An 18,063-nucleotide genomic window follows, 5' to 3' on the forward strand; every position below is an offset into this window, starting at 1 on the left:
TCTAAGGGATTGGATCATTATCCACACCCATTGCCACATTTCTAGATCAGCTCTTACGTAAAGGAGCCATCACTACAAGGTCTTATGTCCAGGACACAACCCAATTTATTAATAAATTGGGGGACATTGAGGTTTCGGATGATTGTCTCTTGGTGTCCTTTGATGTGGTATCTCTTTATACCAGTATTGAACATGAGAAGGGGATGTTTGTGGTTGTAGAGTTGTTGCGACATTGGACCATAGTAGCATTATTAGAGATTGTATTACAGTGCAATTACTTTCTTTTCCAGGACACCTTGTACATTCAGTGCAGAGGCACAGCTATGGGGTCCAATGTTGCACCAACGTACGCTAACATCTTCATGGCATTTTTTGAGAAGAGGTTTGTGTACCCATCCAGCTCCTTCCAATTTGTGGGTGGTTGGGTGAGGTACATAGACGATATTTTCTTTGTATGGCACAGTAGTGAAATTCAGCTATTGAAGTTTAAGGAGGAAATTAACAGTCATTTCCCGGAACTCCAATTCACTTTGATGTATTCTAGGGATATTATGCAATTTTTGGATACAGTTTTCAAAAAAGACAATCGACTTGTCACTGATCTATATGTGAAACCGACTGATCGTAATAATTTATTACACTTTAATAGCTGTCACCCTCGGGGCATGGTGGAATCCTTGCCATATTGTCAACTCCTTAGAGTAAAAAGAACAGTGTCACATGAGAGAATTGTAGAAAAGAGACTTAATACCATGTGTAACAAATTCCTCGAAAGAGGCTACCCTAGATCTGTCATTGAAAGGGCCACCAATAAGGTTAAAGAACGTCAACAAAGTGATTTACTTGTGAAAAACTTTAATAAGAAGGTACGTAGGAGAAAATGTTGATATGAAGGAAATTCTCTTGTTAGTAGGAAGATTTCCAAAATTCTTAGGGACTATTGGCCTATACTCAGTGATACATTCCCTGAGAAAACTGAATTTCAAGATCCCCCTATGATGTCCTTTCGTAGATCCCCTAATTTAAGGGATCGTTTGTTATGTGCAGATATCGTTCCTCTAACCAATACTAGTATTAATAAGAAGGGATGCTTTCCCTGACTTGGATGTTGCAATTGCAACAATATAATGCTGGGAAATACTTTGGTACATCCCAGGACTGGGAAAACATATGGGATTAAGCAATTTTTTACCTGGCAATCAAGTTTTATCATATATGTTATATAATGTCCATGTGGACAATTATATGTAGGAGAAACCACTCAGGAATGCCGAACACGGATTAATCAACATAAGTCTACCATTAGGAGTAAGAAGGTAGATTTGCCGATCCCGGAACACTTTGTTAGACACAGACACAATAACTCGCAGCTGCGATTTAAAATAATTGATGGGGTGGCCCCAATGAGAAGAGGAGGAGATAGGGAAAAGGCCCTAAAGAAACTTGAATTAAAGTGGATTTATGAATTGGACACCCTGGAACCAAAAGGGTTGAATAGGGAGTTCAGGACTACAGGCATTTGTTAACCATGTGCCCTTTGGCATGGTTTTGGCCAGATCATCATTGGTAGTAGATTTATGATCGAGTGCCTGAACGTTTGGTCATGTTATTTTGGGTAGTTATTGGATATCTTTGGAATAATTACTTACTTGTTTTTATATTTTTTAGGTAATTCACATTATTTGGGAAATCACTTTGGAATTTATTGTGAAGGAAGCCTTGAAAAGTTCTGATCAGTTCTGCTCTTGGAATTCTGTACGTCCTGGGATTTTCTGCCTGCCTCATCGAAGATTATGGGTGCTGAATTTTGATAAGCCTTATTATTATCTGAAATTTGGGGTTGAATGTTAGTATATGATACTGTTATAATTTACACCTTGATCCCATATATGGGACATCTGTGATTAATATAATTGTTCCCCTATGGCATGTTTAAAATGTTAACTCTAAGTATTTGATAAGATCAATATGCATGTTCTTTAGATGAGGCACGCAGAATCTTCAGTAGGGACTTAACAGAGACTATGTACTCCGTTGAAGATATGTTAGCGTCTTTTGGTTGCCTAGGCAACCAATTCTCTGCTGAGTAGCGTAATGTCTATGAGTAAGCGCCATTGCATAAGTAAACTTGGCGCGCATGCGCAGTCCATACCGAGATTGCGATGTGCAACCATGGAGACGACAGACGCCGGATGTCGATAACAGGGAGGACCTGTCATGGGCAATAGAGAACTGTGGACGCTGTCAGCACAGTGAGCTTAAATGTACTGATATACAGGTATTTTCTTGGTGATTTATATATATTTGGGTATTGTATTACATATTGATAGTATGGGGATACTTATTGGTCTTGTTACGTATTTTTTATGGATATACACATGTTGTTGATACGAAATTTGTTCAGGGAGTGATGTCATATGATATATGCTATATAAAGTGTGCACTGATTCACTGTTATTATGCTTGATAAAGACCCAATAGGGGTTGAAACATTGCAAGTTTTATTGCTTGGTGAATAGCCAACTTGGTGAAGACCAACACCTTTTTGGAAACTCGAGTGTTGCAGTCTTAGGCTATGTTCACACGGAGTATTTTGGGGGAGGAATATCTGCCTCAAAATTCCGTTTGGAACTTTGAGGCAGATATTCCTCTCCCTGCACGCCGATTTTCGCGGCAATTATCGCGCCGTTTTTCGCCCGCGGCCATTGAGCGCCGCGGGCATAAAACAGCGAGAAATACGCTTTCTCCTGCCTCCCATTGAAGTCAATGGGAGGTCAGAGGCGGAAGCGCCCGAAGATAGGGCATGTCGCTTCTTTTTCCCGCGAGGCAGTTTTACTGCTCGCGGGAAAAAGACGCCGACGCCTCCCATTGAAATCAATGGGAGGCGTTCTCGGGCCGTTTTTGCCGAGTTTTGCGACGCGGTTTCCGCGTCAAAAAACTCGGCAAAATACCCCGTGTGAACATAGCCTTACTTTTACTCTATGCAAGTTGTCCCTCCGGACCTGGGACATTTATGCTGCGTGCACCATCCCTCGTTGGAATATTTTGCCTTTCTCCTCTGGGATATCTGTTTGGTTGTGCTGCTGACTTCCTTACTATTACCACAGACAACACAGTGATAACTCTGAGTACAGATACTGTAGTAGATGATAACTATACTCACAGCCACATATAAACACACACAGAGGCATATATATATATATATATATATATATATATATATATATATATATATATGTATATATATATATATATATATACACATAAATATACATATATATATATATAAAAGCAGCAGAGTATATAGGGGGCAGCAGGGTTTATAAGGGGCGGTATGGTATATAGGGGCGGTATGGTATATAGGGGGCAGCACAGATATCTTCGTTTTATCTGTTCTACTTTAATAATGAACACACTTTTACAAAGAGACATAAAGACACACACACACACACACACACACACACACACATTAACATATACACATACAAACACAGAGACATGCTGTATACACAGAGACAAATACTGTATACACAGAGACACATACTGTATACACACACACATATACACACAGACACACATAGAAACTTACCATCTCTCCATGCTAACAGGATCACAGGCTTCTTGCAGGAAGGGCTGCTGGTGGAGCTTCCTCATCTACTCTTATTTACTCCATGTGTGTAACTAAGAACAGAGCACAGAGTAGAGGCAGAGCCCAGTGGCACCCCCTACATGTTGGGAGGGTGCAGCACCCTGTGCGCTCGCACAGCTCGCACACCCCTAAGACGGCCCTGGTCACACACTACGCGTTTTGGGACTGGACAGGTCCCTTCCACAGGCTTATACAATGGTACAGAGAATGGTACATCCTTTTATACATACAAAAAGACCGGGGAAAAAGGTTGCGTTTTTCCTGGAAAGCAGTTACACTTCATTTTGAAAAAAAGAGGGAGGAGTGAGAGATTGATCAATTAACTAACGTCAATTATCAATGTAGAAACATCAACAATGTGTAGTGGTAGCCTTCTGCATGAATGTATTCTTGCGAGGCAGTCAACAAAACTAGGTGAGTAAATAAGCTCACTATGCACTGTTATCTATATACCTTCAAAACAGTATTACCTTAGAGGAGCGTCGTTTGTCCTCTTCTCTTCCTTTTTTACTTTCACATTTACCAGTACTTAAATGGCGCATACCGGTTCAAGGACTATGCCTTGGGGCCTAGGAGCTACAAGTTACACCTCTGACACTTTTAAAAAGCCCAGAGATAGGGTAAAAGTGAAGCAGATCATAAATGTTAACAGTTAATATTTAAGTCACAGCAAAATAACATTGACACTACCATATAGACAGTACACTGCATCCCTCTAGGAAGCCAGTATACATAAAGACAGAATAGTGCCCAAAGCCTAAGGGGGAATATATAAAGAGATTTACTCCAGTTTTCTGGTGTAAAAAAAAATGACAAATGGAGTGACAAAATTATTATAATGTATGCCAGAAATTTAGGTAGCAAGGTAAGGAGCCATGCCAGCCCTCTACCTTACCCCCCCCCCCCCCCATCTAGCTACCCCCATTGAACACAATTTTTTTTTTAAAAATTCATACTTACGGCTCCGCTGCTCTTCTCCCTCTTAATGCCACGGCTCCATCAAAATCCTAACGTCAGGCAGCATCAGTAACTATGCATCGTCGCATAGGTACTGACACTGCCCGGTGTCACTACCTTGAATAAGCCGCAGCATGAAGACGGAGCCGAAGGGGAGAAGAGAAGCGGTGAGGGAAGTATGACGCACGGCCAGCAGAAAGATGCAACACATTTATTAAGAGGCATTCGCCTTTTAATAAATGTGTCGCATCTAACGCCAGTGAATTAGTTATTAAGACTGGAGTATGAAACACCGGTCTTAATAAATCTGCCCCATTGTGTCCACATTGTAGTGTCTCCATGTTTTAAATGAGATCATGAGAGCAAATATTAGCACAACTATGGCGTCCTTGGTTGTGCCACATCAGTGACCTGGGGCCAAAAAGATTATCTTTTTTCACATGTAGCTCACCTCCAGAGACCTTGAACACACTCGCCTTTTTACATCTAGCACGTACCTGCTTGTATAAGTTTAATTGACTTACAGCTGGGTTATAGCGGTGAAATTTGTGACTTCTTAGGCTATGTTCACACGGAGTATTTTGGGGGAGGAATATCTGCCTCAAAATTCCGTTTGGAACTTTGAGGCAGATATTCCTCTCCCTGCACGCCGATTTTCGCGGCAATTATCGCGCCGTTTTTCGCCCGCGGCCATTGAGCGCCGCGGGCATAAAACAGCGAGATATACGCTTTCTCCTGCCTCCCATTGAGGTCAATGGGAGGTCGGAGGCGGAAGCGCCCGAAGATAGGGCATGTCGCTTCTTTTTCCCGCGAGGCAGTTTTACTGCTCGCGGGAAAAAGACGCCGACGCCTCCCATTGAAATCAATGGGAGGCGTTCTCGGGCCGTTTCTGCCGAGTTTTGCGACGCGGTTTCCGCGTCAAAAAACTCTGCAAAATACCCCGTGTGAACATAGTCTTACAACGCTAGGAACTGTAGTTTCCACCCACACTCCATAAACACGCTAGTAGTGGAATACTGAAATATGTCAAAGCTATTGCAACAAAATATCATAATGAATAGAAATTTTATTGTTTCTGTTCTTATATGTGTGATTACATTCTTAAAGGGAAACCGTAGTATTTTCCTTATATACATCTTATATTTAGGTAGATTGACAAAATTTGCATATCTAGATTTGTATCCTATGGGTTATCTCATGACTATGATTAATATTTGTTATATATTAAAGGGGTTTTTAAGCCCCATGAAATTTTTTGCAAATTGCTCACAAGGGTGTCAACTTCATTGACGTCATCGCTGCCGCCATTGATTGGCTGCAAGATGACATGTGATCACTGTAGCAAGGTAAAAAAAAACAAACAGAGTAGCATTGGTGCAGGAGCAGAGGGGCATTGGTATGGTATTACTTAATTTGTTATTTTATACCATTATGAGCCGTTTGCAAAAAACTTTATGGGGCAGGAATACCCCTTTAACCCCTTCCCGTCCAATCACGTACAGTTACGTCATCAGCGCTAATGTGTTAGCACCCTCTCACGTAACTGTACGTGATGGAGTGGGCTCAGAGGCTGAGCCAGTGCCATCAACAGCGGGTGTCAGCTGTATATTACAGCTGACATCCCGCTGTAACGACCAGGAACAGAGCAAGCCTCCGATCCTGCTGATTAACCCCTCAGATGCAACGATCAAGCGATCGCTGCATCTAGGTGGTTTTTAGCCTGTCAGCATCCCTGTGTCGCGGTCACTGGGATGCCGGTGGTTGCTATAGCAACCGGAGGCCTAACAATGGCTTCCTTGTCTGCCAAGCACAAAAGCCTTTTAGGCCTCCGAGAAGATGGCCCAGGCTCAGAAACTGATATATTACAGCTGACATCCCACTGTAATGGCCAGGACCAGAGCTAGCTACGATCTGGCTGATTAACCCCTTAGATGCAGCAATCAAAAGTGATCGCTGCATCTAGGTGTTTAGATTGCACTCTATGGTTGCTATGGCAATGATTGGCGCCCGCATACGTGCCGATGGTTGCTATGGCAACCGGAGGCCTGACAATGGCCTAACAATGGCCTCCTGTGCTGACACTCACGGATGATGGCGCAGGCTCAGCTTCTGAGCCTGTGCCCTCTTCTTGGCCCTGATAGTAAGTCTTTTAGGCCCCGCCCACAGGCAAAGCCTAATAGGCTTGCTGTCAGTGAATAACTGACAGCTCTAATATACTGCCTTTAAGTCTCCTAGTGGGACAAAAAAAAAGTTAAAAGAAAGTTAATACAAATGTAAAAAAGTTTAAAAGTTTCAAGTTAAAAATACAATAACTTCCTTTTTTCCCATAATAAGTTTTTATTATAGGAAAAACCTGAAAACAGTACACATATTTGGTATTGCCGCATCCGGAACGACCCAAACCATAACGATATTATGTTATTTTCCCCGCATGGTGAAGACCGTAAAAAATAAAATAAAAAACAATTCTAGAATCGCAAATGTTTGCTCACCGCCCCACCCAAAACATGGAATAAAAAGTGATCAAAATGTTGCATGGTCCCAAAATTGTACCAATATAAACTACAGCCCATCCCGCAAAAAAAACACCCTCTCCCACAGCTTTTTTGACGGAAAAATAAAAAACATATGGCTCTCAGAATATGGTGAAACAAAAAATACATTTTTTTTTTTTTTTTATAAAGTGATTTTATTGTGCAAATGCTGTCAAATGTAAAAAAAACTATATACATATTGTAGCGCCGTAATCGTATTGAGCCACAGAATAAAGTAAATCAGTCATTTGTAGTGCACGGTGAACTCCGTAAAAAAGAAAAACAATAAAAAACATTGTCAGAATTGCTTGTTTTTGGTCACTTTGCTTGCCAAAAAATGGAATAAAAAGTGATTAAAAAAAATAAAAAAATCGCATGTACCCCAGAATGGTACCAATGAAAACTACAGATTGTCCCGCAACAAATAAGCCCTTACACAGTTCCGGTGGAGAAAAAATTAAAAAAGTTATGGCTCTCAGAATATAGCGATGCAAAATGTGCAGAGTGTTCCAAAAGCAGATAAGATTGGGCACCATTTATCAGTGCGACACTAGCTACATATCTGCGGATAATTATTTATTAACCGCATTATTATACCCTCTTATTATACCCTGATGTACTCCGCACAGATTACATATGCCCCCACATTATAAACTGAAACACCAGCAAAACGCCAAACAGAACAACTACCAAGCATAATCTGCCCTCAAAAGCCAAATGGTGCTCCCTCCCTTCTGAGCCCTACAGTGTGCCCAAACAGCAGTTTACGTCCACATATAAGGCATCGCCATACCCGGGAGAACCCGCTTAACAGTTTATAAGATATTTATCTGCAGTGGCACAAACTGAGCACCACATATTGGGCACTAAAATGGAATATCAGTGGAAAATTGTAATTTTCACTTTGCACCATCCGCTGTGCGTTCATTTCTAAAAAAAAAAAAAAAAAACTGTGGCGTCAAAATGCTCACTACACCCCTTAACAAATGCCTTGAGGGGTGCAGTTTCCGAAATAGAGGTCACTACTTGGGGGTTTGTTTTACTATTTGACCTCAGAATCCTGCAATTGTGGTTAAATGCTGTGAAAATCACCAAAATAGCCCTCAAATGCGCATATCGCTCTTCACTTCTGAGCCCTGTCATATGTCCAGGCAAATGATAAATGCCTTGAGAGGTGTAGTTTCCAAAATGGGGTCACTTCTCAGGAGTTTCTACTGTACTGGTTCCTCAGGGGCTATGCAAATGCGACATGGGGCCCAAAAAACAATCAAGCAAAGTCTGCATGCCAAGTAGCGCTCCTGCCATTCTGAGCCCTGCCGTGTGTCCAAACAGAAGTTTATGACCACATAAGGGTTATTGCCGTACTCGGGAGAAATTACTTTACAAAATTTGGGGTACTTTTTGTCCTTTATTCCTTGTCAAAATTTGTAAATTCTACATTTTTACAGAAAAAAAGGTAGATTTTCATCTTTACAGACTAATTCCAATAAATTCAGCAGAAAACCTGTGTGGTCAAAATGCTCACTATACCCCTAGAAAAATTCCTTGAGGGGTGTAGTTTCCAAAATGGGGTCATTTTTGGGGGGTTTCCACTGTTTTGGTCCCTCCAGTGCATTGCAAACACGACATGGCACCGAAAACTATTCCAGCAAAATCTGCGCTCCAAAATTCAAACGGCTCTCCTGGGTCCAGACAGCAGTTTATTACAACATATGGGATATTGCCGTAATCAGGAGAAATTGCTTTACAAATGTTGGGGTGCTTTTTCTCCTTTATTCCTTGCAAAAATTAGAAAATTCTATGTTTTTTCAGAAAAATGTTTTTTTCATTTTTACAGACTAATTCAAATAAATTTAGCAAAAAAACTGTGGGGTCAAAATTCTAACTATAGCCCCAGATACATTCCTTGAGGGGTGTCGTTTCTAAAATGGGGTCACTTTTGGGGGGTTTCCACTGTTTTGGCACCACAAGACCTCTTTAAACCTGACATGGTGCCTAAAATATATTCTAAAAAAAAAAGGAGGCCCCAAAATCCACTAGGTGCGCCTTTTCTTTTGAGGCCTGTGCTTCAGTCCATTAGCACAGAAGGGCCACATGTAGGATGTTTCTAAAAACTGCAGAATCTGGGCAATAAATATTGAGTTGCGTTTCTTTGGTAAAACTTTCTGTGTTACAGAAATTTTTTTATTACAAATTAATTTTGGCAAAAAAAAAAAAAAGAGATTTGTAAATTTCACCTCTACTTTTAATTCCTGTGAAACGCCTGAAGGGTTAAAACACTTTATGAATGCTGTTTTGAATACTTTGAGGGGTGAAGTTTTTAAAATGGGATGTTTTATAACAATTTTAAAAATATGGGCCCCTCAAAGCCACTTCAGAACTGAACTGGTCCCTAAAAATATCCTTTTGAAATTTTTTTTAAAATGTGAGAAATTACTCCTAAAGTTCTAAGCATCGTAATGTCCTACAAAAATAAAAGGATGTTCAAAAAATGATGCAAACAAAGTAGACATATGGGAAATGTTAATTAGTAAATATTTTGGGTGGTATTACAAGCAGATACATAAAAATTTAGAAAAATCATAATTTTTGCAAATTTTCTCAAAATTTTGGTGGTTTTCACAAATAAGCAATGAATTTATTGACCACATTTTTCCACTAACATAAAGTCAAATGTGTCATGAGAAAACAATCTCGGAATCGCCTGGATAGGTAAAAGCATTCCAAAGTTATTACCACATAAAGTGACACATGTCAGATTTGGAAAAAATGGGGCTGGTCCTGAAGGCCAAAATGAGCTTGGTCCTGAAGGGGTTAAGTATATTTATTTTTATTATTATTATTATTTGTTTTATATTTATTATTATATATCCTGTATTCACTGAAAGCTCACTAATTTTTATTTTGAATACTAATTATTATACTACAAACACTAAAAACGGAAAAGTATAAGAAGTAATATTTTCTGTCTCTTTTTAATGTTCATGTAATTTATCACCTAAAGCATATTTCCTAATTGTTGTACTTTTAAAGGAGTGGTATGACATTAGAAAAAGATGGCTGCTTTCTTCCAGATACAGCTCAGCTCTTGCCCATAGGTTGTGTGGTATGCAATACTAGATACAGGCCATCAACAAGAACAACCTTAACTCCACTCATGCCTGGCTAGTGATGTTCACCGGTTGCTCTACTTTCATGCTTCAAAAATGAAGCTTATTTCTCCTCAACAAAAATATCACATAAATCATACTTTTTTTTAAAATCCAAAATGGGGATGTTTCCAGAGCAAAGAGGGACAGAGGGATGTGTGTCAAAAGGGGACAATTCCTCACAAAGAGGAACACATGGGAAGTATCCATTCGGTGTGGGTCAGGTATCTGTTCCTTGTACCAGTCAATGACCTCCCCAAAGGGAGTATTTTTGTACCCAAGGTTATCCACCTGTGCACTATGCCCTCAAATACACACTGTTTTTTTTATGGATTATGTGAATTGATTTTTGTAAAACTTCATGTACACACATTGTACTGTACGATGTTGCAAATCTTTGCCCAAAAAAATAGCATGTGTAAAATATACAATGCATTCGGCAAGTCTTCAGACCGTTTTAATTTTTTCACATTTTATGTTGAGGTCTTGTGCTAAAACATAAAAATGCAAGTTTTTCCCATCATTCTGCACTCAATACACCATAATGACAGAGTGAAAACAGAATGTTAGTAATCTTTGCTAATTTATTAAAAAGGAAAAACTAAAATATTGCATTGACATAAGTATTCCGACCCTTTACTCAGTACTTAGTTGAAGCACCTTTGGCAGTGATAACCACCTCCAGTCTTCTTGGGTAGAATGCCACAAGGTTTCCACACCTGTATTTGGGAATTTTCTGCCATTCTTCTCTGCAGATCCTCTCAAGCTCTGTCAGGTTGGATGAGGGCCGTCGGTGGACAGTTACTTTCAGGTCTCTACAGAGCTGTTCGATTGGGTTCAAGTCAGGGCTCTGGCTGGGCCACTCAAGGACATTCTCAGAGTTGCTCCTCTTGGCTGTGTGCTTAGAATCATTGTCTTGTTGGAAGGTGAACTTTCAAGCCAAGTCTGTGGTCCAGAGCACTCTGGATCAGGTTTTCATTAGGAATATCTCTGTGCTTTGCTCCATTCATCTTTCCCTCAACCCTGACCAGTCTCCCTGTCCCAGCCGCTGAAAAATACCCCCACGGCATGATGCGGTCACCACCATGCTTCCCTGTAGGGATGGTATTGGGCAGGTGATGAGCAGTGCATGGTTTCCTCCAGACATGATGCTTAGAATTGAGGCCAAAATGTTCAATCTTGGTTTTGTCAGATTACGGAACCTTGTTTCTCACAGTCTGAGAGTCCTTTAGGGGATTTTTTGCAAACTCCAGGCAGGTTTCATATGTCTTTTATTGAGCAGAGGCTTCTTTCTGGCCACTCTGCCATAAAGCCCAGATTGGTGGAGTGCTGCAGTGATGGTTGACCTTCTGTAAGTTTCTCCCATCTGGACACAGGCTCTTTGGAGTTCAGCCAAAGTAACCATTGCGTTCTTGGGTACCACTCTTACCAAGGCCCTTCTCCCCCGATTACTTAAGTTGGTGGGGTGGCCAGCTCTAGGAAGAGTCCTGGTTGTTCCAAACTTCTTCCATTTAAGAATTATGGAGGCCACTGTGCTATTGGGAGCTTTCAGTGCAGCAGAAAAAATTTTTGTACCATTCTCCAGATCTGTGCTTCCACACAATCCTGTCTCTGAGCCATACAGGCAGTTCTTTCCTCCTCATGACTTGGTTTGTGAGACCTTATATAGACAGGGGTGTGTCTTTCCAAATCATGTCCAATCAAATGAATTTAGCAGAAACAACAATGACAAAAAAAGATGCAGATGCACATTGTGGGTGCTAAGATATATATATATATATATATATATATATATATATATATATATATATATATATATATATATATATATATATATATGTATATAGAAAGAAGCATAGAACACAGCAACAGCACCAGGACTTCAGAGTAGATGAAAGCAAAAGTGGATTTATTCACCTCAGTTTAAGCAACGTTTCGGTTCAACAGGAACCTTTCTCAAGCCATAACAAACTAAACAAAGTGTCAGGTATTTATAGGAGGAGTATACATAAATCGACAATAAAACAATTAAATGCATAATTCCATCAAAACATATACAAAGGTGTATGCCAATATTATAAAAAGACATTCAAAAAGTGCACATAGTTCTTCCACTATAAAGCATATAAAGACAATACAATATATATACAAAGTGTAGTGATAATCATAAGGCCCTGTTCACACAGAGTTTTTTGCAGGAGGAAAATTCCTCCTGTAAAAACTGACCCTGGAGGTTTTCATGTTTGATGTGGTTTTTGACGTGGTTTTTGACGTGGTTTTTGACGTGGTTTTTGAGGCGGTTTTCCAGGCGGTTTTTCAGGCTGTTTTTGCCGAGGTTTTCACACGCATGAGGCTGGGTTCACACAACCATGTTACGTACATAATGTACGGAACGTATTTCGGCCGGAAGACCCGGACCGAAGACAGTGCAGGGAGCCGGGCTCCTAGCATCATAGTGATGTACGACGCTAGGAGTCCTGCAGCGAGGCAGGGACTCCTAGCACCGTACATCACTATGATGCTAGGAGCCCGGCTCCCTGCACTGTCTTCGGTCCGGGTCTTCCGGCTGAAATACGTTCCGTACATTACGGACGTAACATGGTCGTGTGAACCCAGCCTGACATCCTTCTGTCAACGGATCTGTCACCATTGAAATGAATGGTGATGCAAACGGAACTTACTTCACACTTGCCTTTCCGTTGAGGGGTTCCCCTGACTGAAAGCACCGACGGAACCCCTCAGCAGAAACCACGCTGATGTGAACAGGCCCACATTAAAAAAAACATTGTTTTCTGTTTGCATCATCATTGACTTCAATGCTGATGGATCCGTTGCTAATGGGATTCCCTACACTGCGGTATTGGTTCAGTCGAAACGACAGAACCTTTTGCACAACGGGGACAAACAGAAACCATTAGCAACGGATCTGTCACCACTTCACACTTGCCTTTCCGTTGAGGGGTTCCCCTGACTGAAAGCACCGACGGAACCCCTCAGCGGAAACCACGCTGATGTGAACAGGCCCACATTAAAAAAAAAAAGTATACTTACTTCTTGAATCAATTTCCCAACATCAATGTCCATTCGGTGGTACACCTCTGCTGTCGTCATTTCTGTTCCTGAAATGTTAAAAAAAAATAAAAAAGAGATGACATACATGAACAACTGCATAACAAAATTAACAAATTAAAAATAAAAAAATTGAAAAAAAAATCTAAAAAAAAAATCTAAAAAAAAAATCTAAAAAAAAAATTAAAAAAAAAAATATAAAAAAAAAAATGCACAGCTCCATACATGTATAGCATGTATGGAACATAGGAGCAATTGCACTTACTTGTATTCGATTTGGATGCAGGACTTCGGTTTTCTGTATCCCTGAGTTCTGTCCACGATGTTTTTCAGGCTCCACGAGCAGACAGGAAATGACAGCCCCTTGCTGGGCTGGACTAGCAGCAGGAGACGACTCCTGCAAAACACTCGGCAATATACTCGTCAGAAAACACCTCACTAGTTCGAGGTGTTTTTTGACGTGTCCCCATTGCTTTCAATGCGGTTTTGGACGCGGAAACCGCATCAAGAAGGGTCATGTCCCTTCTTTTTGCCGCGAGGCTTTTTTTTTTACTCGCGGTAAAAAAACGCCTCCGTCTCCCATTGAAATCAATGGGAGTCATTTTGGGTCGTTTTTGGCGCGTTTTCCGACGCGTTTTCCGCGTCAAAAAACGTGTCAAAAAACTCCGTGTGAACAGGGCCTTAGAAACACTGTAAGTAGGGGCAATTTAAGATGATTGGAAGCAGGCAGAAGCTAATTATGTTTAAGCAGCAATGTACTTACTGTAAAACGCTCGGTCATACAGAGGATCGGGAAATGCGCCCGACACACTCGTGTGTGTCTACTGCGCAGGTCCCAAGATGGCGCCCACACTGGATATTAAGACCGGTGGAACGCATCCGGCAACAGATCCCCACCGCGCATGCGCCACGATGGGACATGCGTTCCACCTCTACTGCGCACGCGCCAGCCGGGATTTGAGATACATAAAGAGCAGGGATTGCTAATAATAGCATCAAGTCTATAATTAATCATAGTCCACATGATATAGCGGATTACATTGTCCATCTCCCAGAGGATTACATGGGTTTTGGACCATATTTTCCACAAATCGAGAGATTGAATCAAAAGAGATACAAAAACACTGCTAACAGTGTAGTTTGACGCCCCCTAGTGGTAAGAACATAAATATATATGTCATAGTAACTCAATAAAATTTGACTATAGTCACCAATGGGGCAAAATAGAGATATTATACTAAAAGGAAAACTAACACTCCAACAGGGATATCAAATATTCCCAAGTAAATGTTAAATTCAAAGAAAAACGCATCTGCCGAGATAGGGCAGTATGCGTTTAAATATTAATGCTAAGCCCACATTTGGAAAGAGACAATAATAGACATAAATACAAATACCAAAAAGGAAATACAAACATCCATAACATAAGAACTATATAATCCAAATCTACAATTCTTTTGGACCCATGCTATTTTTCAATAAGCTATCTCATATATGCTCAGTAAATATATATTCCAAACATGACATTAACGTTTTTAAAACAGGGAGCCTTCTGCCGCTTTCCAATATCTCTCAAAAATTGCTTGACATGTAGTTGTGTGTCTAAAACATACAAGAAAGGAAAATGTGGGAGAAAAAATATATATATTAATATACAATGTATATGAAATATAAAAACAGATATAAAATATGTATATTGAAAAAAGGTCAAAATAGGACCTCAGATAAAACATACATCAAAAACACAAATTACACCTTTGAGAACGTCAACCAATCATATCTCTACAGATCTTTGGGAGAGAGTAAGTGACCCATCTCTATCTCAAATATGAGGACTACAGGGATATTCTATATTCAATCCCTTAGGAGACATGGTCTCTAATTTAAAAATCCACTCGAGCTCTTTTCTTTTGAGCATCCGACCCCTATCTGGAGAAGGGTACAAAAATTTGGATGTTGGGGAATTGATTCACCCCCAGGTAACGAGCACATGGCCTGATTTTCTGGAAACCATTGGAGTGCTGTGTTCATCTACTGTTGGACTGTATATATATATATATATACACATATACATACACAATTTTTATATTTATTATAAATTTTTTATATAACAAAAATATTTAAATTTGCATTACTGCCTATATAATGTTCAGTGTAGGGACCGTCTGTATGAGGTCGCCTTGTCGTGGCAGATGGGCTCTCACAATTTGATCAAAACTGAGCAGTAAGAACTTCACATTTATAAGTATAATAAATATAGCAGGAATGCAATTTAAAGTAATAAAAATGTATAATAAATATAAAATATGTGTATATATATATATATATATATATATATATATATATATATATCTTAGCGCCCGCATCGTGCATCTTCAATCAAATAAATTTACCACAGGTAGACTCCAATCAAAATGTAGAAACATTTCAAGAAAGATCTAGAGAAATGGGAGGCCCCCAGAGCTTAATTGTGTCATAGTAAAGGGTCTGACTGAATACTTATGTCCATGTGAAATTCACTGTTTTCACTTTGTCATTATGGGGTATTGAGTGCAGGATGATGGGGAAAAACTTGATTTTTTTTTATTTTAGCACAAGGCCTCAACAGAACAAAATGTGAAAAAAGTATACCTAACTTTTGTATAAGCATCATGGATCTCAGTCATCATATAAAACATGAACATAAACAGTTAAATTATGTATAAACTAACAAAGCAATATGGGTAGTATTTATTATGTGTGGCATTACGGATTATGAATTTGTAATGGCCTGTTAGATGGCATACTTGGATTCACATTATGAATACATAGATCATTGTGAAATGTTTTCTATGTGTGTAACGTTACAGTTTTAATTAATTTTTCACAAAAATAAATCCTGCTTAGAATGTATTATGGGCTTGGACGTACCTGAGTTTGTAACAGATTCTCTAATGTTGAAAGCAAGTTTCCCAAAGTGCCCATAAACCCCCTCAACAAGCTGCAAACAGGTTTCTCCACATGTTTGTAGCCTGTATTCAATACACAAACTATAGACCACCACACATTCCAGTCCATAGTCTTTCAACGGTCTACAGGGTTAAAAAGACTTGGTATTGTCAAAAGTATTATAATTTTGTAAAGTAAAAAAAACAATATGTACTCCCTAAGGAGTGTCACGAAGCGGGTTAGTGGACCCACTAGGCCGCACCGCCATAGCAGGGAGGCAGCTGGCCAAACAACAGGAACCCCAGAAATATAAAGTCCCGCACAAGGGTACCTGGATAGTCCAGACAGCAGACGCAGCTCTGGCACTGATGGAAATGGGTGCAGCAGGTATCGCCAAACGTGGCGGATGTTACAGATGGCGCAGGTTGCGCCAGACGTGGCGAATTCCTCCGGACGTGGCAGAAGACACAGGACGTGGCGGATGACACAGATGCCGCAGGTTGCGCCAGACATGGCGAATTCCTCCGGACGTGGCAGAAGACACAGGACGTGGCGGATGACACAGATGTCGCAGGTTGCGCCAGACGTGGCAAATTCCTGCGGACGTGGCAGATGACACAGGACGTGACACAACTCCGACACTAATAGGCACAGGAACAAGAACAGTATGGGATACAGGAACAGGTAACAGGGCACGGGTAACAACTGGAACGGGAAACACTAAGGGACCATTTGCAAGACAGACTGGGAAAACTAACAATGCTCAGGCAAGGATCAGAAGGGCTGGGGCCCACTTATAGACCAGGAAATCATGGGCCGTTGATGATTTCCTGATGTGCGCGCGCTGGCCCTTTAAGGCCGGGACACAGCAGAACGGAGAGGAAGTGAGCGCTGGCGTCTCCTAGGAAGGAGATGGGGGACCAGCGCTCACGGATCCATGGCTTTGGGCGTCGGGAGGTGAGTAAACACAACGGCCCGTGGCCATGGACGCTACAGTATCCCCCCTCTTACGCCCCCTCTTCTTGGGGCCAGAGCGAAAGAGGAATTTTTTAATAAGAGCAGGACCACTGAGGTTCTCTTCTCGCTCCCAGGACCTCTCCTCAGGACCAAACCCTCTCCAGTCCACCAAATAGAAAGTCCTTCCGCCTACCCTTTTGCAGTCCGGGACCTCCCTCACCTCGAATATATCAGAAGAACCGCTGGGAGCAACTGTATAACTAGAAGTCTTGCTGGAGCGGTTCAGGACCACGGGTTTCAGGAGGGACACATGAAAGGAGTTGGGGATTCTGAGGGTAGGAGGCAGCCGCAGCTTATAGGAGACAGGGTTTATCTGTTGCAGAATCTCGAAAGGACCGAGGAATCTGGGAGCAAACTTGTATGAAGGCACCCTCAAATGAATGTGAAATGGAGTGGAAGGGGTGGACTCACTTGTGTGGTTGTTGTATGAGAACTCGGCCCATGTAAGAAGCTGTACCCAGTTATCGTGCTGTGAAGAGGGGAAGTGGCGGAGATAATTCTCCATGATCTGGTTCATCCTCTCAACTTGCCCATTGGACTGGGGGTGATAGGCTGAGGAAAAGTCCAATCTCACATCCAAGAGTTTACAGAGGGCTCTCCAGAACTTTGAAGTAAACTGAACCCCCCGGTTGGACACAATGTGAAGAGGCAAGCCATGCAAGTGAAAGATGTGCTGAATGAAGAGACTCGCCAGTCAAGGAGCAGAAGGTAGGCCGGTCAGCGGGATAAAATGTGCCATCTTAGAGAACCGGTCCACCAC

General features: G+C 41.0%; 1 protein-coding gene across 1 annotated transcript in view; it reads left to right on the top strand.

The window, feature by feature from the left end:
• Nucleotides 1-665: 665 nt before the first annotated feature.
• LOC142748611 (metalloprotease TIKI1-like) overlaps nt 666-18,063 on the top strand; it is a 163,332-nt gene continuing 145,934 nt past the window's right edge. The window contains exons 1-2 of the mRNA XM_075855777.1: nt 666-866; nt 1,669-1,755. Of these exons, the coding sequence (XP_075711892.1) occupies nt 666-866; nt 1,669-1,755 (288 nt within the window). The remainder of the gene's footprint in view (nt 867-1,668; nt 1,756-18,063) is intronic.

The sequence above is a fragment of the Rhinoderma darwinii genome, chromosome 1, assembly GCF_050947455.1.
Source record: "Rhinoderma darwinii isolate aRhiDar2 chromosome 1, aRhiDar2.hap1, whole genome shotgun sequence".
NCBI classification, from domain to species: domain Eukaryota; kingdom Metazoa; phylum Chordata; class Amphibia; order Anura; family Rhinodermatidae; genus Rhinoderma; species Rhinoderma darwinii.